The 27,266-nt window shown below is 39.7% G+C and overlaps 2 protein-coding genes and 1 long non-coding RNA gene across 3 annotated transcripts; 2 read left to right on the top strand and 1 right to left on the bottom strand.

The window, feature by feature from the left end:
* The first annotated feature begins 6,248 nt into the window (after positions 1-6,248).
* On the top strand, positions 6,249-8,377 carry LOC139555108 (homeobox protein Hox-A13a). The gene is made up of 2 exons (XM_071368597.1): positions 6,249-6,984; positions 7,419-8,377. The coding sequence occupies exons 1-2, from the start codon at positions 6,315-6,317 to the stop codon at positions 7,664-7,666; spliced, it is 918 nt and encodes a 305-aa protein (XP_071224698.1). The 5' UTR covers positions 6,249-6,314; the 3' UTR covers positions 7,667-8,377.
* A 5,534-nt stretch (positions 8,378-13,911) lies between these two features.
* On the bottom strand, positions 13,912-17,326 carry LOC139555109 (uncharacterized). The gene is made up of 3 exons (XR_011670946.1): positions 17,116-17,326; positions 16,729-16,836; positions 13,912-14,334 (listed from the first exon to the last, which is right to left on the bottom strand). It is a non-coding gene; the product is annotated as an uncharacterized lncRNA (long non-coding RNA).
* Positions 17,327-20,335: 3,009 nt separating this feature from the next.
* On the top strand, positions 20,336-23,321 carry LOC139555107 (homeobox protein Hox-A11a-like). The gene is made up of 2 exons (XM_071368596.1): positions 20,336-21,063; positions 21,907-23,321. The coding sequence occupies exons 1-2, from the start codon at positions 20,421-20,423 to the stop codon at positions 22,137-22,139; spliced, it is 876 nt and encodes a 291-aa protein (XP_071224697.1). The 5' UTR covers positions 20,336-20,420; the 3' UTR covers positions 22,140-23,321.
* The last annotated feature ends 3,945 nt before the right edge of the window (positions 23,322-27,266 follow it).

Here is a 27,266-nt window from a genome sequence, read left to right as displayed (position 1 = left end):
AACTGGTCTTCTCACACGCACTGCATTTCCGTATAACGAAGAGATTAACGAGCCACTGAAACCTACATCCCCCCATTAAAACGAAAACACCATTCAGTAGCCGACGGTATGGTTTACCACAATGTCATCGGTAGCGTGGAAAACCGTGACGCTCAAAACTCACTTGGCGCGAACCTGAAACGCTCCATAGGCCTACCTGTTTTCATCTTTATAACTATAACTCGGGTGACCTTGTATTTCCATATATGGGGCTTGAAAGAGACTCGTAATAATATATAGGCTAGTATATATTTCACCTTCATTCTACCGCTATTCCAGTGTATGGAATCAATGTAGAATCCTTATCGATCCGAGTTATCCCTTTGAGTTGGTAAAGCCTATGGAATACACAAAGCTTGCCTAACTGAAAAGCCAACACACCTGATCGGTTGTCTTATGGTCGAGGAGATCCCCATGTTGGCTTTGGGAATCGAAAATGGAGAGCGCCATGCCTTTTCTTTACCTTTCCAGGATATGAAGCCATTGAAATTATAGAATTTTAGAAATATGGCCTTCAACGAATGTCCTGACTTTATGTAGCCTATTGCATCATGGTCACGCGTTTATTTGTGTTTATCCTTTACAAGTTTGACCAGGTTCACCGAAGCCTAGTTTCACTGAAGACCAAATGTTGACCACATCATTTGTAGCCTATGTGCAAATGTTATATTGATAAAGAAGGTGAGACGAGGTGGGTTTGTGCGTTGGTTATATAACAATGCAATTGGAATGTAGCCTAATTTGATATTAATTGTATTGTGTCCAATACGATTTTCATGTTGTTATCGGTGTGTTATTGTTTCTACCTGTGATGTATTGGGAGTTCTGTTGTGTCGACGACCCATTGTAACTTATTGACGTGATGAAATGTCTATCGAACTTTTTGAATGACCAACTGAATGTGATATTGTGCAATACTTGTGTTTCTTTAAGAATGTATATTTGGTTTACGTGAAATCGAAGCTCGTTGTAATGTGACTAACATGGCATGTCTTTGAATAGATTTTATTTGGCATATTTCAGAAAGTGAAATGAAGGTTCTATTTTATTCGATCTATTCATTATCATTCCCTTACAAAATCGTGTATAGCGGATAACCATTGCACCATTGATTGTTTGTTTTACTATTGCAAAACATGTAGGAATTTCCTTTACAAAAATGAATTTTCCTTTGGAATGATGAGACATGCGACTAAATCACGACAGATTAGAGGTATTTCTTAACCGAGGACAAAGTAAAACATAAAATACAATTTCGTTCACTGGAATCTGTCTGTGAAGTTTGCACATTTTAAATCAAAACCAACGAATGTCAATAAAGATGTATTTAAAGTTTGGCTTTTGCACAAATTATGTTTTTTTTCTTGAGAACTAGGAACGGTAAAGCCAATGTAGGCTAGCCTATATATTTAGGCGAATGGGCATTATTGTTGAACACTTGCAGGCTATAGGTTATAGTTTTTTGGTGTAATTTGTTAACACTTTTTTGATGTTCGTTTCCGTAAACTATTGTGTAATATAGCCTGCTGCTTTTTACTAAATTTATTTTATGTTAAAGCTAGTGGGAAATTCCGGTTTTGCTGTTTATTGTTAATGACGAATCGTTTGGCCATACAAAAACGCAAATGGTTATATAGTGAAGCGTTTGTGCCATAGTAATAACGTCATCAGGAAAGAAATTAGTAAACGAAAATGTTAGCCTAATTCCATGGTGACTCGAGCTGAGTGAACTTGTTGATAGGTAGTGAGTGAGTGACTGGATGTTCTGCAGCATATATACAGACGTCTTGATTAGAATTTGCGTTAAACATAATGCATTTCCCTTTGTATGTTAACTGGAAAGAGTTCCACGGCCTCGTCCTTGGGACAATAATGTGTAGGAAGGGCTCATGTCATCAGAAAGAGCTACAGTATCTTACAGGGGCTGGTGTAAATGAGCCTAATCCGTCCACTGATGGGGGACTGGTAGCGTTCGAAAATACAACAGATGTGCAACTGGCTGAAGTTTCATTGAAATGAACTGTAGGCCTATATATTTACTGCGATTCCATTGTGCCAATAAATGTAACATGTAGCTTACAGTTTTAGCAGCCCGTTAACAAAATGTTTAAGACTTTTACTTTGTGACACTTTGAGTCAGAGCGAATGTATAACGGATCTGTCAGTCAAAGGCGCGATTCAAGAGCCACCCTGTTGACTCTTATTTGCCAATTTCCTTTTTATTTTATCCTTTAGTGCCACATCACGTTAAGGTCCGGAGAACATAGAAGAGTTACGTGCCAGGCCGCCCTGTGGTTCACTGGCTCTACCGCAGAAACATATTTCTATTTATTTGGCTTTACTTTCTATACCACAATTTAGTTTCACGTCACACCACAACAACTGGATAAGGCACATTTTTCTCACTTTATGGATTGGAAAGAATAGACGGGTTGGGAATAGGCCCGCATCTTTGCAACGTATTCTGCATTTCACCAATTGTTATTAGAAAACGGTAATATGATGATAACGTTAATTCATAGCTTTCCAAATGGTTTAGATTTTCCTTTAATGGTTTTACAATTATTTTGTAGTCCTATTGTTTACGTCACATAGGATGAAAACATTGTTATTTGCTGCGAAATGACAATGCCAGTCGAAACTAAGAATGTCTATGCTCTTGGTAATGACTTTACAGACAGGTCTCCCTAGCCAGTAGAATGTCTGGGCATTGTTTTGGCGCATGGCGGTGGTCTGTTCCTCGATAGGGATGTCTGTTCTGGTCAGACCATCAAAACAGACTGCATCTGCGCGCGCCATGGTCTCCGTGACAGCTCACGATTTTTTGATCCGCGCCAGAAAACCTGGGTTTAAGACAGAACCTTGCTTACATTGCCATTTTTTTTTTTTAAGTTCATGTAAATATTTCATGTAATGTATTACCATTTCAAACGTTTGATTTTGGAACATCTTTGTTGGTTCAACCCATGTTAATGTGAGCAAAAAGAGAAAGTCCAGATGTAGCCTGATGATTTAAACGTGATTCACAAAGCCGTTCTACTTCATTGTTATAGGTTAGTTAGGCCTTTACACATCATGGTTAGCTACATAAGAAAAGAAAAAGAAAATAGCTAGATATTTGATAACGCTAAATCGTGTCATTTCACGATATATATCGAGTAGCTTTCTCAAATTTGTTAATGACTAATTAGGCTATAAAGATAAAGATAAAGTTAAGCACTGGGTGTGGATTATGTCTAATTGGCCTATCTGAAAAGCTGACAAATTCATTTATGGATCACAGATTCTCCTTCCCGGAACATGAAATTGATTAAACATAGGCTATAGATTGGACATATAAGACACATATAAACCACATATATAATTGTTGGTTAAAAAAACACACACTTATTTCAATATTGCAAGAATAGATTGACCGTTCAAAAAAAAAGAGGTACAACGTCAACAATCTATGTCCGAAGAATTAGGACTGGGTTAGTTCAATCAAGTTTATCTAGGAAGATATCAGTCGTCTACTTCTTTAGGATATACATCATGTAGAATCTAGGCTATCCTAACAGCCTAACATATGTATTGATGTGTTTTAATGACATGTATTTTGAGTCCCGTTACGGCATGTTAACATCTGAGTGCATGCGCAATGTCTGTCATAATATTATCTTTTTTTAAATGTAACTAGGCAAGTCAGTTAAGAACAAATTATTATTTACACCGAAGGCCTGCGAACAGTGGGTTAACTGCCTTGTTTAGGGGCAGAACGACAGATTTCTACCTTGTCGGCTCGGGGACTCGATCCAGCAACCTTTCGGTTACTGGCCCAACGCTCTAACCACTTGGCTACCTGCCGCCGGTGACCGCGATAGTTTATTAAATCCCTCATCCATCCAGAATATATACAAATAACTACAAAGAAATAACTGGTTTGGACCCTGCACGCGACCTTGCCTAAATAGCCGACAGGTTAAACAAAATTTAGTACATTTGTATTGGAAATCATGTAGAATACTAATGTTAATCAATAAGGTTATGTTTTTCAACGTTTTTCGGCTTCAGATAGACATTGTTTGAGGCTTTATGTTCTGTCTCATATCTGACGTCTGATACATTGTATGAATTAGGATCCCCAATTAGGGGATCTACTCTTCCTGCGGTCCAAGATGACTAGGACAGTTTATTAAGTCCCTCATCCATCAAGAATATTCAAATAATAGGCCTACAAAGAAATAACTGGTTTGACGTGCTAATAATGCCTACGTTTGTTATTACTGTGTAATGGATCATTTGGACCCTGCACGCGATCTGGCTTTAATATCGAATTCGTAATGGTAGTATTTATACTGTGGCTGAGGCACAGTGCTTTTGACGTTTTTATTAACATTATTATGACTTAATAATAGGTGAGAATGCCTATGGAAAAATGCTTCCTGAATTATGTGATCGCATCACAATAATAGTATTATGGCGCGAAAATAGGCAAGAATGCCTATGAAAAATGCTTGAATTCTATATGAATGAATCTTTGAGCACTTTTGTTGGGTTCCATTTATAGCCTGAAACAAACTTTGCCAGTTGACGGCTTGCATTATTTCATTTAGGCCTATTATTGGTTTTACAGCGCTGAAGTTCACTAACTACAACCAAATGATCATATTTTTCATGTCATTATACTGTACCCGAGAAAATAGGCTATAGGTAAGTCTAGGCTGGTTTTGTCTATAATATTCTTGCTTTTTTCTCCTGAAACAATATATTTGGAAGGAGAGCCCTAAGGAGAGCCGTAAACAGGACAAAGCAGACAAAACACAACGACATGCCTATACTACTTCACATCATTTTCACCCGTCTTCACCAAAAGTCTCCAAAACACGAGACTAGTTTGCAAATGCAACTTTCCAATTAGCCTACTTTTCCAATGTGAGAGACAGAAGTGTGCAAAACACATGATGCATAAAATGTTTCCTTAGACACAACGAGAATAAAACGTTCGAGAAAACAAAATGATAGTAAAAGTTAATGCCCTCCAAAGCTTTCATTAGGCCAGGAATTCTCACCCCTCTTCCGCCCTTTTCAAGAACTCAGACGGGTCCTTCAAAGACTGAATAACCCAACAGACTCGTCGGCTAGACAGCAACTTTCAACTTGACCTTGGCCTCTAACCGCGTCTACCCCGTAGGCTATGTAAAAAACAACCGAGTTGCCAACCTTGATAACTCTTTTCTGTCTTTGCATATTGTAAATATGTCGGAAGCGAGGGATCTGGTATCTATCCGAATTCTCACTCATTTCTTGAATGCTCGAACCTGTCGCTCTAATTTGAGTGATATGAAAACGGGGCATTTTGATTGAGAGAATCTCCCATGGATTTGAGCTTAAATATCTTTAGTTGAAAAATGAGATGGACGTATTCCAAGTCTGTATATGTTTTTTGTTGTTGTTCTAAAGCCTTGTTTATTTTCCTTCTTTATTTCACTCCCTATCCGATACGTGTCTCTTGGATGAGTCATCCGTGTTCCCCACAGTGGTTCGGTCTGTTCAAACACTTTTAACATTAGCTAGTAGTCCATCTCTATCTTCGTTTATGGGATATTGGGAAACGTGTCCTTGGCGACCATTCCTTACACTATGTACTAATTATGTGAGCTGTATTGGGGTGTGTGGCTTTGAATGGATTATACTTTGTGGAATTAATATAGGCCCACCATGTACAAAATAATCAGCAATGACATTGTGTCATAGACATGTTTACACGGACTGCCTTTAGGTAAGTAAAAGCAACGTGTATGGATGTACTTAAATTGGTGAGTCACCGCAGTCTTTTGAAACCGTCTGGACTACTAGGTCCTTTTTATTTTGCTTTCCAATTATAAAATAAAAATCATTTTCAAACCAATTTAGGTTTGAAGTGTAACCGTATATAGGAGTGATATATATATATAAGTATAGATATATAAATATATATATTTTTTATTTTATTTTTTTATTTACTCACGAAACCCTCTCGTTTTGAGCGGCAAAAAGACAAGCCAAATCCCTTGATAGGTACGGTCATTTTACAAAGCCGCATTTTTTCTACATTTAATTATCTGCACTGGGAGATATTTATCGTCCTCTTTGCATAGCCTATCACGTGGCCCCTTCTTAGCCAATAGAAGCGCGACCTTGGTGCAGCCGGGCGCGTCAGAGTCGCTTACTCTCTCGGAATCAGTATCTCCTTTTTTCAGCCTCTATGCTTTTTTAAAAAAAGAGCCAGAAGCCTCAATGCTGGATGTCGTGCTATGACAACGTCACTGCTCTTCCGTCCTCGCTGGGTCGACCCGTCGGTGATGTTCCTCTACGACAACGGCGGCGGTTCTGATGAAGTGAGCAAGAACATGGACGCTGGCGGTGGTGGTTTTGCGGGAGGCAACTTTGCGGCGAACCAGTGCAGGAACCTGATGGCGCACCCCGCGTCCCTCGCTCCGAGCACCGCATACTCGTCAAGCGACGTCACCACCTCGGGTATGGGCGAGCCATCCAAGCAGTGCAGCCCTTGCTCGGCTGTGCAAAGCTCCTCCAGCGCGTCCCTGCCCTATGGATACTTCGGTAGCGGCTACTATCCGTGCAGAATGTCGCACCACAGTAGCATAAAGTCGTGCGGCACGCAGCCCCCCTCTGCGTACGGGGAGAAGTACATGGACACATCCGCTTCGGGCGATGACTTCACCTCCAGGGCCAAGGAGTTCGCCTTCTATCCGAGCTATGCGTCGGTCCCATACCAGCCCGTACCCAGTTACCTGGACGTGCCAGTTGTACCAACTATGAGCGGGCCAGCAGAACACAGGCACGAGCCCCTGCTGCCCATGGAGAGCTACCAGCCGTGGGCTCTAACTAACGGCTGGAACGGGCAGGTCTACTGCACCAAGGAGCAGCCTCAGCTCGGACACATGTGGAAATCCTCCATACCAGGTACAACATAGGTAGAGAGCCCTCAGCTTTTACGCAATAAACCAGAACAACTTTTCATTGTGTTTGTTTTTGCTTAATCCACAACAAAATGTTAGAAACAATGCCTTTTCTGTAAAAAAAATTATAACGGGTGTTTGTTTGTAAATTCGTTTATGAGAATACAGTCTTAGAAAAAAGGGTTCCAAAAGGGTCATTCGGCTGTCCCCATAGGAGAACCCTTTTTGGTTCCTGGTAGAACCCCTTTGGGTTCCATGTATAACCTTCTGTGGAAAGGGTTCTACATGGAACCAGAAAGTGGTTCTATCTGGAACCAAAAACGGTTCTTCGAAGGCTTCTCCTATAGGGACAGCGACAGTTTTAGATGTAACCTTTTTTTGTGTATGGCTTGTGAACGGCTTACTATATCCATTTCGCTTTCCGTTTTGCTCCACCAGACGCGGTGTCTCCTGTAGGAGGGGACCTGAGCTCCTTCCGACGTGGAAGAAAGAAGCGCGTGCCATACACCAAGGTGCAACTGAAGGAACTTGAGCGCGAGTACGCGGCCAATAAATTCATAACAAAGGACAAACGAAGGAGGATATCGGCCCAGACGAACCTGTCGGAGCGACAGGTCACTATCTGGTTTCAGAACAGACGCGTAAAGGAGAAGAAGGTGGTCGTCAAAGTGAAGAGCATCAGTTAGTTCTGACTGACATACAACAATGGGATGGGAATTGAACACACACACACACAATATGCTATTCACGCTTTTTGATTGGAACAATTTAATCCTTATTTCCCACCGAACATGGTTCACAAATGTACTCTGCCAAATGCGTGCCGGGACCTTTATGGAAGGAACATGTATAAAAACTCTGGACCTTCCATTTTCCTCCATGGTGTATTGTTCTCGGTGAATGGAGCCCAAAGCAAGGAGAAAGTTAGGGCCGTATAATTTTTGCAACTGGCATGCAGTAACCTCAGGAAAACAGACACTCTAACTTCACCGTGTGCAGAAAAAAAACCATTTGGAAATCCCCAGGAAGTGACGGCATTTAGGATTATAGCTTCCACGGTTAAATATTAATCCGTTCCATTTCCCCTTCAACACTCCACTAAACACGTGCATCTTAATTTAAAGTTTAGCTTCTTCAAACGGTTCTCCTGCTCTCACTCATAACGAATCCAAGGTGCATTCCCGCTTGTAATGCATACATAATTGTCTGGGAAATGTGTGCCCATGTGAACCATATGTCTTTTATATTATGTGTGTATTCATGTGGTTGTATATAAAGGTAAACTATACAGACAAAACTATAATATGTCAAGGCTATCTGTGTCTGTTAAATATGTCGGTGTAAAACTATTGACACAAAAATCTGTCCCAATAAAATCCGGACATTGTTGAATCATATCCACGACCTCTGATTTGAACATCCGCCCAGTATATTACAGCGATGGTTGCGTTTTTGGTGTGACGTTTTGAATGTCAATCGTGATATTTTGTCATAGCTATTCAAATGTGAAAGAATTTGTCATGAATTGGTTGAAGATATTCTTAGATTCAGAAGCAGTGTGAGAGGCTCAATTATCAGTGTGTTGGCCTGTTTACCGTGTGTGAGGAACATGTCTGACCAGCGTATGATTTCATGCTTGAATGCGGAAGATCCGTGTTTGGCCAGACTGTGTAGAACTACTCTGGGCTCTATCCATTTCGACGTTAATTCCAGGTGTCACCTGGGTGCGATGGTATTACGAAGTGTTTGAATCTACCTGTTGAGTGCATCGAAAATGTCTCACTCAAGCAAATAATGGAAGTGTTGTTGTGTGTATGTGGATTATTATAAGGCCTATATCGCCATCTAGTGATGAGATTGTCTCAAGCACTACAGGTGACTGTTAGTGGAGACACATTTGCATCTGAATAGGCCTAGTCTACTACGCTACTTCAAGTAGGCTTATTACCACAATCTGATAAAAATAATAACAACAATAATAATAGGCCTATAGGCTACATTTACAAGATAACATTGTGGAAATATTTAGGAACAATATTTACACAAACATTAGCCTATTTGAAACGATACGCCTACTTGCTCCAACAACTCTTTGTTTGGCCTATAGTGTTTCCTGTAGACATCAGTTGTGTGTACGTTCAGTTATTTTCGATTATCTATATTCACTTACATGGTCTTAAAATTTAAAACACTTCCATAAGCATTCTTACTTATCATCACGTCATAATAAGATGAAAATAATCTTCAGTCGGATGCACGTTGCCTCAGCCACAGCTAAAATACCACCACTGAGTAGGTCACAGATTTCAACAATTTTAAAATTGCTTCCATATAAACGCTTCAGCGTCACAGAGGTATCAAATTTGTGTTTTTGAAAATGAGTAGGCCAATGTGCTGCAGATAATACCCATGCGGCGTTTATTGTTGTTTTCGATTTCCTTGAGGTCTTGCAATTAGCTTTGGTTTCGAAATGTATTTTCAATCATTTCTTCAATCATTTCGTCATCCCAAGGACAAAGCATGTATGAACATGTTTACTATTTTGGCATTTCTTAATCCCCAATTATATGATTTTGTTATAACTGGTGACCGTCTCGCTATCATATCATGTCTGCTGATAACAACAGGACTACAGTATCAGTGAGGTAACTTGATGCACAAGGCCATGAATGCAATACCATTTTAGCTCTCACTTTTACATTTTCATGGAAAACAAACTAACATATAGATTTTGGTTTTTAATTAAGCTAACTGTTACAGTGTAGGCTGATTACATGCACATCTGTAGTATGTCATGTAGGCCTATAGCCCTTGAATGTGACATCCAGAGAAAGAAATGGGCCTCAGCATTTTGATTCGCTGATGCTGCAGTATTCCACCCCACCAGCCGTAGCAGTACAACTATTAGCCTATACGATTGTGACTAATAAGGGGTTTAAATGGATAATTTCTCAAATATCAATTTCTTAAATACTATTTTGACTTGCACCATGCTCTGGTGACTGATGAAGATCATAATTTCTAGCGTGTTGCCTACCACTTATGGTTATATTACTGTATTAGTGACATCATATCCGTTTAGTCTCTGTGCACTAGGTTTAGGCCTGTATCATAAATATATACTATTGCACAGCTCACTGGGCAAAAACTGGTTAGATCAACGTTGTTTCCACGTCATTTCAACAAAAACACTAGATGTGATGATGTTGAATCAACATGGAAAAATCATAGAATTTGAAAAAAGTCATCAACATAAGGGAATTTCGTATTTTTTTCACCCGACTTTTAACCTGAATCCAATAACATCGTGAAATGTTTTGGTGATTTCACGTTGAATTCACTTTAGTTGATAACTTATTCCAAATGTAAATCATAACTAGACGTCGAAATGACGTCTGTGCCCAGTGGGAGACCATTCTGCAAATATAAAAAAACAACGCAGACATGAAACTTGCAAAGCAAATAAACACATGGGGATTATAGAAGGGAAGGGGGTTGCACTCACAGATGCCAATAGCTCCTTGTTGTTATCGTCGTGAATGCAGGCTATGCACATTTACTACAAGCATTTCATGATCAAATAGAAAAAAATGAATCCTGCGGTCACTGAATTTAGCCAAAAAATATAAACACCTAGAAAAAAGTGAATGAAAAATGTTTTTACAAGCTGTACTAAAATTTCTCCCACGATTCACACTGTAGGCCTTCGCCAAGTGTGGCTACATATTTCAATTTCATTGAGGTAATTTATGTTTGTTTTATGAATAAATATGCTGAGTGTAGGCTATGTCGCATTGCACATACAATGCGTTTAACGCATGAACCAACAAAGTAAACCATGGTCTACACAGGGAAACATACCAACATATTCGATATTTTCGCCCTGTAAGAGTTTGTACTATCCATATTTTGTAAAGATATTGATTCCGTTGCTGCGGGAGAGTAGAAAATGTATATGCTTAAAGAAAATTTAAGAATTTAAGAAAAGCCTTCGTGTCATAGGGCGTAGTAGGGTATAGTGCATAGGGAAATAAAGACAGCGTAGCCTACTCTACACCTTATTCTTGTAAGCTACCTGTAGCCTTGTCTTTTGCTGTTCTGAACCAGTGGACTCACACTTGTGGTGCATGGTATTTGCCTAGCCACCTCTCATTCGGAATCACACATACATTTGGATTAGAACCGTCTCGTCCTTATATTTTTGCTGGTTCGAAAAGTTGTTTCTATGATGACAACGATTAAACATCGTTGTAAATGTTATTTTCATAGTCTATAGGCCTAGTCAAGGCAATACTAATGGATTATCACATCAAAATGGTATAACTTGTGAACATATCTAACCCAAATGAGGCTATAAGCTTAAGGCCGCAAGTGCTCGAAATAAATAGTTTATACTTGTATTTAATTGTGTATTAGGCTAATAGTAATACATTAATAAAATGTGGTTTATGGTTGATAATACATTTGGATTCTTAGTTTATTAAAAAAAAAAAAAAATTGGTAACAAGCTATGTAATAATAACTGTTTAAACAATGATGAGCAAAACTCCAATTAATGTGTTGTCCAAAATTCATAAAGAATTATAATGTAAAAATATGCTAAATATATAAACACATTTAACGTCTTAGTTTGTCAATTATTATTTATTAGACATTACACTATTCCTCTTTCTGACAAATTGAAGTCAGGATTAAGAATGCCTCAGCTGAGAGCACAGTCTGCGTGCGCTTTACACGGTTCAGACGCAAACACACGTGAACGTGCACACAACCCAGGGAGAGAAATATTCAAACTGTGGCAGGCGGACAGTGCAGAGCAGAGTTGGACTGGATTCCATATTTGACACACTCCCAGTGCTCACTGCATTGTTGGAGTTTTGCTGCCACCCAAAGGCAAAACCAGGAATGACAGCTTCTGCAAATAATCCATGGAGCAATTCAATTTGGCATTCCCTGTTGCGTAAAATGAATTAAATAGGTTGAGAGAGCTTCACATTACTCACTGTCTTGCTTGATTCACGCTTAGCGGCAAATGGGCAACGTGAAGTAAGAAGTACATGGTCGTCTGTAAATCTTTTTTGCTGCGTTATCAAATCAACCTGACGTGTTTAAAGGCTATGTCATTTCCCTATACATTTTCCATTTCATATCTGCACTAAAAGTTGTTGCCTTCTTCCATGGAGTACGACTTTATAAAATCAGTTTTAACAGCTGTTGGTGTCGATTCACACAAAACAAAAACAGAAACATACATTTTTGTAAGCTTTCAAACATGAATAATGAAGTAGAAATCCACATGAATAGCCTATATGTAGGTCTACTGTACTAACCGAATAGTTGTCTGGTGGAGGAGCAGCCTATACTCTCACACTGAGCCTCGCTCTCCCCAGTTTGTCAGGCGGGGAGATGAGTAAAGGCCGGGGCTAATGGTGTGCTCTTTACTTTGACCTTCACTGTCTACCTGGGTAATGGAGACTATGGCGAGGGCTGTAATCTTCAGCTGGCTATAGCCGGGATATACCGATGGCGTTTTCCATATGCCTCGCCTGCTTGCCAGAATAGCGCATACAGTTGTGCCTTAAACCGGTAGACAACGTGGGATACTCCGTTTTAAAAGCAGTCAACTTTAGGCTGGTAGACACCGTGGGATACCGGTGTTTTAACAACAGTTAAGCAGAGGATCTTGCCCGAGACTATGTTCAACACGCCTCTGTAGGCTGCACTCCTGCCCTGGGCTATTCATTTACTAATTTGTGTAAGCGGTGGTATTTTATCCTCTGCCCATATAAATCCGTAGGTTTATTCTCAATTTCCACGAGGAAGGTCTATGGACACCAATACATGATTTTGTAGTCCTCTCCAAAATTAACCTTGTGTGCGCGCAAAGGAGTCAGCCTGTGTAGTCTATTCTTACATTTTTTAAAATTAGGTCTTACTTACACACTTTGTTAGTCATTTGTGTCTTAATTACATGAGGCTAGACATAGCCTATACATCCGTTTTCTTGGGCATTTTGCTTTGTTGTCGATGGAATTCTTTGTTATTTTGAACGGCAACACAGCTCATATAAACTAAAGAATAATCTGAGCATAGGTATCATTATAGACCCATATGGTTCGTTTTCGTTTCATACCAGTCCCGATATCATTTCTCCCCGTATTTATTTATACTCTGAACTCTAAAACATTATATTATTTTATCCTACTATACGTTAGTTTCATATTTAGTAGTCTAGTTGAACACATTGAGTTGTATGTTAGCTAGGCTATATTCTCTGTTACTATTCTAGCCTAAAAGAACATCACGCCGAACATAGGTCTACAAACAGGCCTAAATCATACACGCCATTTTTTTAAATTTTGTTACTCAGATATTGGTTGAATTTAGAATCGGAGAAAATTAGCGTATGTATGATTTAGGCCTGTTTGTAGGCCTATGTTCGGCGTGATATTTATTTAAATTAGAATAATAACGGAGAATGTAGCCTAGCTAAAATACAGCTCAATGTGTTCAACTAGGCTACTAAACATGAGATAAAAAAAGGCTCCAGTGGAGACATAATTTAGCTTTTGATTGAGCTAAATGTCGAATTGACCCAAGGAACAGTGCACGCGTATACATTTGTCACACCTCTATATGGTCAATTCATTTTACTATCAATTTTTTTTATTTCACTAGTGAATAATGTAATAGAATAATCACAAGTGACGTCCATATGGGAAAATCAAGTTCAAACGCACGAGATGCGTCGACAAAAAGCAGGCCTGTTTTGGTTGTTTCTGTCGTCGTCAGAGAAAACAGAATGGGCAAATGATTTGGATATGCATAGGTTGCTGCTATTGGTGGGTCTACTTTACCCTATTTTAGACTACATGCCCAAAACTGCTGTGAATCCTATAGAAGGCTATAAAATGGAGAAAAAAATACGCAGTTTTGTTTCACAATTTATTAAGCTATAGCCATTGCAACATTATTTACATAGGCTAAGCCAAATGTCCATGGCGACAATTTTTAAAATGTAGATTTTGCCTTGTGAAGTTATTTGCTCGCCAATTTTGAGCTAAATCCACATGATTATAACCCATATTCCAACACAAGGTTAGTTCGGGTCTTGCGGTTGTCCACTCTCCATCGCTGGTGTCATTTTACTCGTTTTGTGGCACTCTGTCCTTGGGAGTTCAACGAGAGACTGATATCAGTCGTTTCCCTTGAATTGATCCAAGAGATAGTACGGCTAAAGCCTCCCATTGACCATGGAGTTGAATCGTGTCCCCACTAGTCGGGGTTTGTCCTTGTGTGGTCCCTCCTCTGTCCCTCTGTCGTCGCCATCGCCCTCTCCCAACATTTCTGTGACCTGTGGATAAATCAACAGTTCTTTACTGATTTAAATAAAGTTCACGCCTCCTGGTATCTTCGTGTTTGTTAATTCGTATTGAAGTACATGCCAGGGCTTTTTGCTCAAGTTTCATATGAATATATCTGTGTAGTAGTAATCGCCCTCCTTGACGCCCTCTTCGCTTATAGTCATACACTCGATAACGGCCTACAACTCAACAGCCAATATGGGATATAAGTTAAAAAACACCTATATATTTTTTTCTAATCTGGGCATGAGATAATCGTAAACTCAATTTTAGTTCTACTTTTTACGAATCAACCTATGGAAAGGAAGCACATGTTTGTATGGAAATCCAGAGCAGTCACGTTAATGGTAAAGGCGTTGTGTTTTGTGTTAAGGCTGTGCGTAATTGAGTAGCGCCTATATACAAAATACAAAAAGGTCGAATACTGTTCATTAACTGTTAAGTTTTAATGTCACGTGCACAAGTACAGTGAAATGCCTTTCTTGCCAACTCTAAACCTTTTATCAATATCAATATAGCACTAAAATAACATAACGTAGAACAAAAACACACGATCAATACAAATAAGAAATAAGAAGAACACGATAAAGTAAGAAGCTTTATACAGGGTCCGTTCCAATACCATATTTAGAATGTGCAGGGATACTGGAGTGACAGAGATAGATATGTATAGAGGTAAGGTGACTAGGCATCAGGATATACCATAAACAGAGTAGCAGCAGCGTATATTATGATTTTATTTTTGCACTTTCTCTATGCACACTCACGGGACTCTACTCACTCACGCACATTGACACTCCACACACACACATAATATGCTCACACATTTATACTGACTACACAGAGATATTCTGGGTTGGGGTTAGAATGAATGTTATTGTAACGTGAGAATGGGTTGATGAGATAGATGCATTATGCATATAGCCCCATTGGATTAGCCTGTTCGAGGTTTACTTTGAACATGTAAATAATCATTCAACTGCAATGCTGAAGATGTATAAGACATCACCAACGTTTTTTCTTTGAAAACAGTAGACTTCACGCCTAATGCAAGGTCAATTTAAGTAGCCTGCGACATTTTGTTTCCCATTCATCGACTCTAAGCTGAACAAATAAACGGTACACAAAACATGGTACACACCACAAAACATGGTACACACCACAAAACATGGTACACACCACAGAGCATGGTACACACCACAAATAAATGGTATACCACACTTCCCGAATGGTAAAATCGCACTTTGATCAACAACAAAAGTTAATGATTGTCAACCTCTAACTTGCTATTATTGTGTAGGCTATCAACAACCCTTGGGCTTTAGTAGTACGTTTAAATGTAATTGAACAACAGAGACAGAAACAGTGTAAAATGTAGGGACATTTTAAAGACATATCCCCGGACTGCAAAGATTGAATTGCTTCGTCATGTAAAAAGATTTGTGCCATGTGTGCCATATTTGTCAAAGGAAACGACAACCAATACTGCAAAAGTACCTAATATTGACTTAGATATGTCTAAAGTTAGTGTTTGGTCGTTCTCTTTAATAATTCTTACTCTGGCAGTCCTTTCACCTTTATTACCATCAGTGGGACTATATAAATCCCTATTCATATCCCTTTGTTGAGAACAGATCTAGTGAAGTGAATATTTTACTTTGCGTAAAGTGCATTGTTTAATGAAACAAATGGAGAAGACTACAATCAATGTGTTCTTGATCATTACAATTCTCTGAAGTAATATCAAGTTTGCTACTAATCTCAGTGTAAACTGAATGGTGTCTAGGGCTCTACTGAAAACTACACCAAAACATCTGCTATTCCAAAGTATAGGACGCAGTCCACGAAAGTTAAATTCATTTTTAGACCTCACTTCACACATGCAGACGTCGATCGGTCTAAAGCCACCTTCTCCTTTCCTTAACTCACAGAGTTGCTGCCAGGAGCTGAAGATGCATTTGTAATCAGGGAAACTTCATCCGGGGCATACCGTGCCCTTAAATGGCGTCTGCAGTCCTTACTTTAAGGGCCTACCCCGTGGGCGGTGACCCTCTCCCTCCCCCGAACTTGAAGTCGACCGCACAGACAAAGCTATGGCGTGGGGGTTTTTACGCAGAAATGCCGTCTCGTTTTTTGGCCACCGAAGAAAAGCCACAATAACTAAAGAGGGATGTCGTAAGGTCGACATGAATCAAGTGTGTTATGAAGCGTCTTCCTCGAACATAAAAACTGTTTACATGAAACGTTGAAACTTAAATGTCCATGTATTGGTTGTTCATAACTTTAGCTAACTATTTAAAAAATCGGGGTCAGTATTGTTTACATTGACAAAAAAAGTGTTTGCAGCTCATTTCAATTTTGATAAGAGTAAGTTAGAATCTTACCTGTTCAGGTTTAGAATGTCTAGTTTTTTTATATGTCGCTGGACGGCTTTGGCTCCTGAGTCCGTGTAGGTGGCAACTTCCTATCACGCCTGGTCGGTTTGATGGTGTCTGGCGGAGAAGGAAAAATAGGAGATACGGCACTATAAAAACTCAGGTCTGTGCAGAGCAGCCACTGGTTTTTCTTGGCACCCTGTGCTCAATTACGGCTTAGCACAAGTCGTAGAATGTGTCTGGTTTGACGAAGAGGCGGAGCGTGTGGTCGCGAAGGCATTGTGTTTGTTTGTGTCCCCATAATTATTTAACGTGACGATGCATGGACGGATAACCAGGGATAGTCTAATGCTTCTCTTTTTTATATTTTGGAAGATGGGTTTAGCTCATACTTACCATTTCTTTGTACATGTTATGCTTTCGAAGTCGTATTACATTGGGCCTACATGTGTCATGATGGCGCGTCCTGAAGCCTCGTGTGTGTGGAGGGAAAGGCAGAGTAGATTTGGGTAAAGCGCTGCGGGACAAGGAGAGAGTCCCCGCGGTCCTAATCCGTCCTCTGGTCGCACGTTCACCAGAACATTGGAGTCAGATTCCACAGTCTCACAAGGCACACAACACACCGCTGTGGTCCTTTACACTGTTGTTGTGCTTTAGAAATAAACGCATAACACGCAAGGAGCCTGATATCTTAGCTATCCTGTAGTCAAGACAAGAGAATAATGCTATACTCTTAGGATTGTAATGAAAATGTATCATCAAATAACACACTCCAAAAGGATACATCTAAATAGATGTTTTTTATTTCAATGCAACAACTTAGTTGTATAATATACTTTATTGGGTTGTTAATGATTCCTATGCCTATGTGTTTTCATTCTATTTAATGGTTGCAGAATGGGTAGGCCTACAACACTCGTGAGGAACATGCAGTTTATTGTATTTTGTGTAATTATGAGATAGAGCGGTGGCCTTTTTTAATGTTTAAGCGTAAACCTTTTTTGACTAGTGTTCCACCTTTGGTTAGATTGTCTATACATCACGTGTTAATGATGAAATAAGTGTTTACCCAACATGGTCTTTAGAACGAATAATGGTTTCGAAAATAAATATTGCCCATAGGCCTACGGATTCCATGAAAATTGTTTAAACGTTTCTCGGGAAATTGGGTTTAAACGAGGATAATATCTGGAGAAATCATTAAAAACAAAAAGTTGATTCAACATCAATGTATTCCACAATAGTGACAGTTGTAGTGTGTTGACGTTCTGACCAAGAATTCGAATATTGTCTGGACTATTGTCTGGAAGGGGGCTCAGTCGGTAAAACTGAATTGTATTGTATTTCACAATGTCTTGTAGATCATAGAGACATGTTTATTTACTCAATGCATAGACATATCTGTGCGTGAAACGGGAAATTACGCATTGTGCGATCTGTGCGTATTAATTTTCTTAGCCTTACTTATAGGCGTTGAGAGCAATATTCGTATAGGCCTATCATTCACAAGTTATGGAGTTCAACCTGAAAACAATATAATTGTGTAGTAGAAGCCTAATTGTGTAACCTAACTAGTATGAACTATAATTTGTATAATATGTATGATTCAACAAACGTCCATTTCCAATTAGGCCTTTTGTTGGTCTAGCTCTGGGTTTTTCCAAATATCCAGACACCCACAATCGCACATTTCTCTCTATCTATTTACATACTTCCTGTGTTCCAATATGAAGTAAGCCTACTGATCCAGTGGCTCCTTGGTTATTGCTGTCGTAAACAATATTGTGCAATATTGGCAACTTTTTAAATACCGTTTACAAAACGTCCGTCTTTTTTAGGTGGCAAAATTGAGATGATCTACGTGTTTGGATTATTCTAAAAACCAAGCGTCGATATGAGCTATGTCTGTTGGTGTTGTATACGTGCTGCATGGCCTAAAATGTCTGTTTGGTAGCCGCGTCGTCGACACCTGACTGGAGACATGGCCAAACATCAAGGGTAACTTCAACATGACCCTGATTGACAAATGTTGCCGTGAAGCCAAACGGTCATGATATAATGTTGTAAAGTATGAGCACACACCTGTGACAAACATCAAACATAACATGAAAATAATATTTTAGTTGTTGTTTTTGCAACTGGGGCGGCAGGTAGCCTAGTGGTTAGAGCGTTGGGCCAGTAACCGAAAGGTTGATGGATCAAATCCCCGAGCTGACAAGGTAAAAGTCTATTGTTCTACCCCTGAACAAGGCAGTTAACCCCCTGTTCCCCGGTAGGCCGTCATTGTAAATAAGAATGTGTTCTTAACTGACCTGCCTAGTAAAAACAATCATATTCAGTAGTATTGGATAGATAATGACTTTATTATCCCCATGGGGACATGTAGGTTGCGGGTCTGTGCATACATAAATACACATAAAGATAGACAAGGAAATATACAGACAATAAATACAGTTAGAGAAAGTGTAATTCATGAGCGATCAGTGATTATCTGTACACTACAATAATCACTGGGCACAGATGTCAGTTCAAAGGGCGATTTACATTTGGTTGAGTTGTCAACGTGAATTCAACGCGTAATGAACAAAAATAATTCACTCATTCATTCATTTAGGTTAAAAGTTGGGTGAAAAAAAATCGAAATGGCCTTACCTTGATGACTTTTGGCAAATCCAATTAGTTTTCCACGTCATCACATATATTTTGGGGGGTTGAAATGATGTGGAAAAAACGTTGATTCAACCAGTTTTGCTCAGTGGGTATACACAACAAAACACTATGTCAACTACAATGTTAGCTGTAGGCCAGCCCGCAGGTCCCACTGGTCGTTTGAAACATTCAGAAGCCTTACTGTCGCTGGGACAAAGGATTGTTTGGCACTATTACTTTATGCCCTTGTGCCCTGTATCGTCTCCCTGAGGGGACTAGCTCAAACTCCTGGTAAAGAGGATGTCTGTGGTCCATCAGTACATTTCGGGCTTTTGTGAGGGCGCTTATATCATAAATGACCTCCAGACCTATTGATTGAAATGCTAGCCCTTTGGTCAAGTCCAGAGGATACAGATATTACACGTGTTGGCACGCCTCAAATGTATAAGGTTTTACCAAAGACGACATCAAACCCTCAGGAATACCATAAAGCTTACAAGACGCATGGATTCAACGAGCACCCCCAGATTAAATGTCGAAATGCACATAGCATCTTTAAAATTGATATTGAATCAGGTTAATCCTTCGATAGCAATATGTCACTTCTCTACATTTTAACAACCAATGCAATTATATTTTTTTCTCTGACTTGCAGCATATAAGGGAATTAATTTTAGACCGACATAGCGATAAACCACCAATGTCAAGCTTGAGGACAACTTGCAGTCTGTCCCTCACTCACACTCATTCACTGAATAACTCCTCGTGCTCGCGTACGCGCGTTCACACTGACTCGCACATACACTCACACACCCTCTCTCATTGCGCGCACACACACGCTCTCATACACGCGAAAGCTGTCAATTTCTGCCGCTGGTCACGTGACCCACGCCTCCCTGGAATGGATGGAGATTGCTCTCCACGTCAGCCTACGTCTAAAAATTTCTGCCTCGCGAACCTGCTTCAAAGAGGCAAGAGCCAGGGCGCTCCAGAGCCATGTAAAGGGCGGCTATAGAGGCATGACCCACATAGAGTAGTAGAGTGAAGGAGTGATGGATTTTGACGAGCGGGTCCCCGTCGGTTCGAACATGTATTTGCCCAGTTGCACCTACTACGTCTCGGCGGGGGCAGACTTCTCCGGTCTACCCTCGTTTTTGTCCCAGACCCCGTCTACTCGGCCCATGACATATTCGTACTCCTCTAACCTGCCTCAGGTCCAGCCGGTGAGAGAGGTGACGTTCAGGGACTATGCCGCCATTGACGCGTCCGGTAAATGGTCACACCGGGGGAACCTGCCCCAGTTCTACCCCACCACGGAGGACATGGTACATCGGGACTGTCTGTCCTCGCAGCCCACCATGGGGGAAATGTTTGCCAAGAACAACCCTACCGCCGCTGCTGCGTATCACCACCACTCCGGCGCGGGCTGTGCAGTGTCCAATTTCTACGGGAACGTTGGAAGAAATGGGGTGCTGCCCCAAGCCTTCGATCAGTTTTTCGACACAGCGTACGCCAACGCCTCAGAAACACCGTCGTCTAACGACTACTCAGGGGACAAAACGGCAACCAAGCAGACAAGCTCCGCCGCAGAACACGCGCCCTCGTGCCGGGAAACGGAGGGGAAGGAGCCGCGCGAAGATACCAGCAGCCCAGAGTCCTCTTCCGGCAACAATGAGGAGAAATCGACCAGCAGCAGTACGTATTAAGTCAGCACCCTGGTTATGAGAGAAAGTTTGCAATCTAGCGCGCTGCAGTTAAATTTTTTATATGCTGTTTTATAAGCGTATAAGGTTTATATAGGGCCTGTAGATTTCCCCCAACAAAACTTTGTTATAAACTACAGGATCACGTGCTTTGAATTGAAATTGGGTGTGAAAGACATCAGGGCTAGTGATTTTTCTAAACATTCCCTAAAGTATAAAAAAAGCACGTAGTTATGACTGTGAATTTCAAGGTAGCCCTAACACTCCTGGTCGAACATTCATCTTTTGAATCATAAATGTAGCCGAATTTCACGGGTTTCTTGGCGTTAGAATAGCACTCGCGTGTAATGAGGGTGGTGCCTCTGGTTTAGGGGTTAGCACATTGGAGCTCGTGCCCTAAAGCAATCAGGCAGACTGTGTTTTACACTAGTATGATGTTATTTCCTAATGTGAGAAATCATGACGCTGATCAAATATCATCTATTGATGTGTTATTACTATTTATATTATTTAAAAATGAATTTCATTTTGTCTATACATACTATAGTCTTACATACATGCTGCAAACTGTCAATGATCATGTATTAGTGTACATTCCTATCCAGAACACTGCATATGCTATTTCATGGTTTCATATTGTAATTTAAATCACTGCATAATTAAGCTGTAGAAATGAAAGTCAATGGAAATATTTTCTTTGGATTGATTTGGCCAATGCGTAATTATAGTCTACCTAAAAGCCTATATAACCTTGCCTATAAATCCTATAACATAGTCATGGATGATTTGAGATATTTCGATTTTTTTATCTGACCTACATTTTCTTCTCTTCTAGATGGACAGAGGACTCGTAAAAAAAGATGTCCTTATACAAAATATCAGATCCGAGAACTGGAGAGGGAGTTCTTTTTCAGTGTGTATATCAACAAAGAGAAGAGACTGCAGCTCTCTCGTATGCTGAACCTCACCGACCGCCAAGTGAAAATCTGGTTTCAGAACCGAAGAATGAAGGAAAAGAAATTAAACAGAGACAGATTACAGTATTACACCACGAACCCGCTGCTTTAGGAGTGACTTGTCATATGCGTTTACAGACTTATTGACTCGCTGTGGTCTCTTTCCCCTGACATATGTGTCAGCAACAACAACACAACAACAGCAATGGCTGTAGCTGCAACACGATGCTCAACTGTTAATTTCAAGTTCGTGGACAGGCAGCAGAATCTCTCCTGATTTCAAACCGTTTGAGAATGAGCATGATTTAACTGACACACTGACGGCATTTTGGCCATCAGACTTTGTTAAAGAAAATTATTTCTGCGGATGTTGTCCTCCCCAAGACTATGTTCTCTTTCTTGTGTATCCTAATATTATTGTGACACAGAGTCGCCTTCATTTTCTTCTCACAAGGCGGAGAGCCATCTACCAATGACTGACCGGGGTGAATAAAACAAATACATCAAAAAAGCCTCTTGTAAATTAGGTTTTCTGTTTTTAAGATCGTACAAGTGGTGACGTGGTAGGACTATAGGTTTCCTGTGACAGTGAATATGTAATGTTGTGCATTTAATAATGGAGGCTAGGACTTTGGTGTGACCAAATAATGAGACTTGGGAGGGTGAGATTGTAAAGTGTCTTTTTTTGTAAGGTTATTTATTTTGTAGCCACTAATTTCCTAAAGAATAACAACTGCAAAGCTCTATCAGTAAAATTATAGGGATTCGGTGTTAAATTGTGTTGACCCCAAGCCGTGACTAAGTCATTCTACCATTGTAATAGTTTCAAAACAACACATGTAATCTGGCTGTTTATATTTTGTGTACTTGATTACCACACCCAATTTGGCTTTGAATTTTATGTTAATGCACGGAAAACCCACAATGAGAAGAATGTTAACCCCATACAGACAGAACCAGATATAAGCTTGTTTAACCTCATTGCTGTAGCAGCCTATAGTCGAATTGTTGCCTTGCGACATGCGTGTAGATAATACAGGTAACGGACGCAACAACGCCGCAGTCTTTTGATACCCAGATTGAGAAAATATGCATCCAGGTTTTGTTCAAATAGGACGAAATATTTTTTCCATTATTCACAGGTCTTCATGTTTTTCATTGAAGTAACATGAATGTTAAATGCGTTTTGAATATACTGTCAGGGACATAATCTTGTATCAACTGCTTGTTATGTCCGACACATTCTGTATTATCCTATATTTCCAAATTAAAAATTAAAATCTTATTGAAGGAATGTACAAATGTGACAGGTTATTTTACTCAGACTCGAAACCGTTTTGAAAGCTGTTATTTTCGCACACTTTACCTTCGCATAGGCCTTTTACGCACAACTCAACAAAAACATTTTACACGCAAAAATATGACAAGAAAATATAATTTTGAATTGTTCAACCTGTTTTGTTAATTCATAATTGATAGATTAAACATCCAACATTTGGTAAGTATGTTTAAGAGTAATTTACTCGAATTTGAAACCTTATTCATGTGAACTATATTTATGTGAGAGATTTATTGATTAATACCATTATTTCATCAGCTACCAAGATTACTTATTTATCGTAAACGTTGATATGCACATACATGTTAGGCTACTAATTAGTTAGACTTATATTTCTTACTTGTGTGAGGTTGTATTTTCTAATGGCTTTTGCTCATTGCAATTTTATAGGGTGACATGCATGCTTCCCACTATAGTCAAAAACTGGTTGAATCAACAGTGTTTCCACGTAATTTCAACCAATAAAATCAATGTGATTACGTTGAATCAACGTGGAAAACGGATTGGATTTGCAAAAAGTCATACATTTAATTGTTTTTTTTCACCCAACTTTTAAAGTAAATCCAATGACTGGGAAATTGTTGGTTGACTTTACGTTGAATTCACGTTTGTTGACAACTCAACCAAATTTAAATCAAAACTAGACGAACTGATGTATGTGCCCAGTGGGTTTCATGGAGTTCATTCATTGGCTTTGAACTTTGAATATTTTTGTCTCAATTACCCACAACGCTGTGGTAAACAAGCCTAATACAGTCTCCATATGCATCTAATTTTAATTCACCTACTTCTGACTTGTCTCTCACAGATAAGATTAAAACCACCCCTTCTTCCACAGCATCCTCCTAAGTGAGAACCGCCATATTTGCTGTTATTATGACTCTGTTTATGAGTGCCAGCCGCAGCGCAATGGCGTTCATATATGACAGTCAAATGGGCCATTAACGCAGGGAGAGAGAGGCTGAAGTTTATGGTTGCCTCTCCGCCATAGTCCGGCCTAGCCTTGCCAGGCTCATCCTTTATGGCGCGCTGGAATTCCGTCCCTAATTACTAGACATCCTCCCCGTTGCCTCAGCAACGCGACCATAAAACCTGTCTGAGAGTCTGGAGCATTTGTACAATTGGAGTGCAGTGCAATAAACCGTCTGAGACCCAAGGTTATTCACTCTCTTACCAAGGAGACAAGAGCGACGATTGATAAGAAAAGCCTCTGCTCACTGGCTGCTTCGACTTCATTTGAGAGTGCATTTCCCCCATTGCAGGTTGTCCTCCTTGGATCAGAGTAGTGGCCATGGCCTGGTGCTCATTCGCAGACGCTTCCTTCTGCCACCGGGCGGCGCTGTTGAGATCAAAGTCATTGCCGAGGATCTTTTCATCTGCAAGAAGAACCCAGCGTAATAAACCTTCAAGATTCTCGAGGGAAACTTGAAATGCAGGTAAATTCTCGAACAAAGCCCTTGCATAGCCTCATATTCTGTGAGATAACTGGCTTTTCCTGTAAGTCGATTCTTTGAACAGTTTTATTATGCCCTGCTGTATTTAAATATTTATTTAATTTAGCTGTTTTGACCATTAGGTTGCACATGTCAATATGGTGGTCAGTATTAGAGAATGATTGGTAGTAGAATTGTTGAGGGCCTAGCTAATATGAAATGTAGTAACCTAATAATGCAACACATCTGTGCGATGCTGTGTTCTCTGCTAATTTTGTTGGACTTGTGTATTTTATATGTAGGCTATGAGCAAGGCCCAAAATATCTTGTAAAATCTCTGCCCAAAATATCCAGCACACAGGCCTACTTTAAGATATCGAGGTTATTTACAGGCTGAAAGCATTCTTTCTCAATCAGGGACAGATGGAATTAATGTCTTATCTGAAGTTTTTCATCATTAAATCTTCGGTCATTGGGTGTTAAATATATATATATATATATATATATATATATAATTCATGATTTTTCTGATGACCTGGAACTAATGTACGCCCTCTTAAATCACAAAAATCACCTATGAAGTCACTACTCTCACTCAAAGCTTGGCTTTTTGGAATCAATCTGCCTTTGGTGTCCTTCCAGAATGCATTACACTCTGGGCGGTGCCAAAGTATAAATTATGTGATTGGGAAAGTACTTGATTGTGAAACGCCAGGAACGTGTGTCCCTTTCCTTCCTGTTATATAAAGCTAAACAGAGGGGGAGAGATTCGGTATCAGTCCAAGAGGCGAGGGGGGTTCTCCATGGCTGTTGCATGCGCGTGGACTCCCGTCTCCTACTCCTTTGTTTCTCGTGAAAAATAAATACTTCCGCCGGATGTAATAAAACTCCGCATTATTGTTCATAACTGCACACGCGACGAACATGATCCGTCCGAAACGGCCTCCCCGGCCACCATTATATGAGGTTGATCAAAGACATTGGCCAGAGTAAACTGTTTTGTTGGAAATGATAGCTGGACAGCTGTGAAATGAAGATTTAGTAGCCACAATTAGGCTAATAACTGTAACACGGAGATATAACTGATAGGCTACAAGTCAATACAGGAGCGTGGGGTGTGTACTGACGTTTCCGAGCTGCATGTGCACAGCATTAATTAATGTCAACATTGAGTGTTGAATTTCCAATGGCTGATACTTCATAAGATCATAGGATATTTTTTTGCTGATGGTGTTTTTGCTGATGTGTCTGGTAGTTAAGTTCACACAAAATGTTATGCAAAGTTTACTCACTGTTAATTTTATAGAACAGGCAAATAAATGGTTGGCGCACGGCATTTGTCCCCGGTATATAGTCAACCCGAGTTATACATCATATAAACATTTTAATTCCTTATACTTTAGAATTGAATAAACTAATACCAGTTTCACATCTATGTTTAATTGTGAGACATATTATATTAGATGTAATTTTTCAAGACAGTGGAATTTGAAATAATTTCTAACCATCGACTAGCCTCACACTAGACCTACAACTATGAACCTATATGATGATGTAGAAATGGGCATCTAATGGGCATGCTGTTTCAACATGTTAATGTATAATTCTATTTCCATTTGGCCTTCAGATGGACACCACAGGGTGAAAACCGAGCCGGAAGGCCACAAGCCACCTGGTCCTGGTAATGGTCAAAGCTGTCCGATATTAACTTCAACCTGGGGATGGAGAGAAGGCGCAGCACACCATGGACGCAACAAAATGGAGGGATACCAATTGTGTCCCTATAATAACCCTAAAAGGGAAAAAGGGAATAACCTGAGCAAGTACGTAAACATGGTCATTGAAACGCCCAACACATAAATGTGTCCTTAAGTGTATACCTATAACCCACGTGTGGTGAGTTGTGTGAATAATGCATGTACAGATAGGACACGGCACACCTTTTTATATTTTGATAAAATCCTAGTAATGAACATCTGTAATAGTTTTTATTTACAATGCCTTTAACACGCTTTTACACATGGTAATCACACACAATTTACATCAGCAGGCTTTATGTTATCATGCTTCGATGCTAAATGTACAATTATTTACAATTAATGAGACACCCCAAAATAATCTAATGCTGCTATTTGAGTCAGATATACACTTTTGATATCACCATATTTATATCTTATATATATATATATATATATATATATATATATATATATATATATATATATGAAATAGATGTAAAGCAACAACTCCTTTGAACACCGATGCAGTTGCCGTGCGTGAAGCTTATTATGTTCCTGGTAATTACTGCCTTCATCACTGTTTTATTTCTCTAAAATCCATTGACTTGTCAATTAATTAGACCCACGCAGTGATCTCTTTTATTAAAGCACTGTAAAGGAAAGTGTCGTTTTCTTTTCTTGTTTACGCCCTGTTTACTATACCTGTTTGAACCTGGGAACCTTAATGT

This window comes from Salvelinus alpinus, chromosome 26 (assembly GCF_045679555.1).
Source record: "Salvelinus alpinus chromosome 26, SLU_Salpinus.1, whole genome shotgun sequence".
In the NCBI taxonomy this organism is placed as follows: Eukaryota; Metazoa; Chordata; class Actinopteri; order Salmoniformes; family Salmonidae; genus Salvelinus; species Salvelinus alpinus.
The sequence above is the reverse complement of the archived record's forward strand: the minus strand, read 5'-3'. Positions and strand labels throughout refer to the sequence as shown.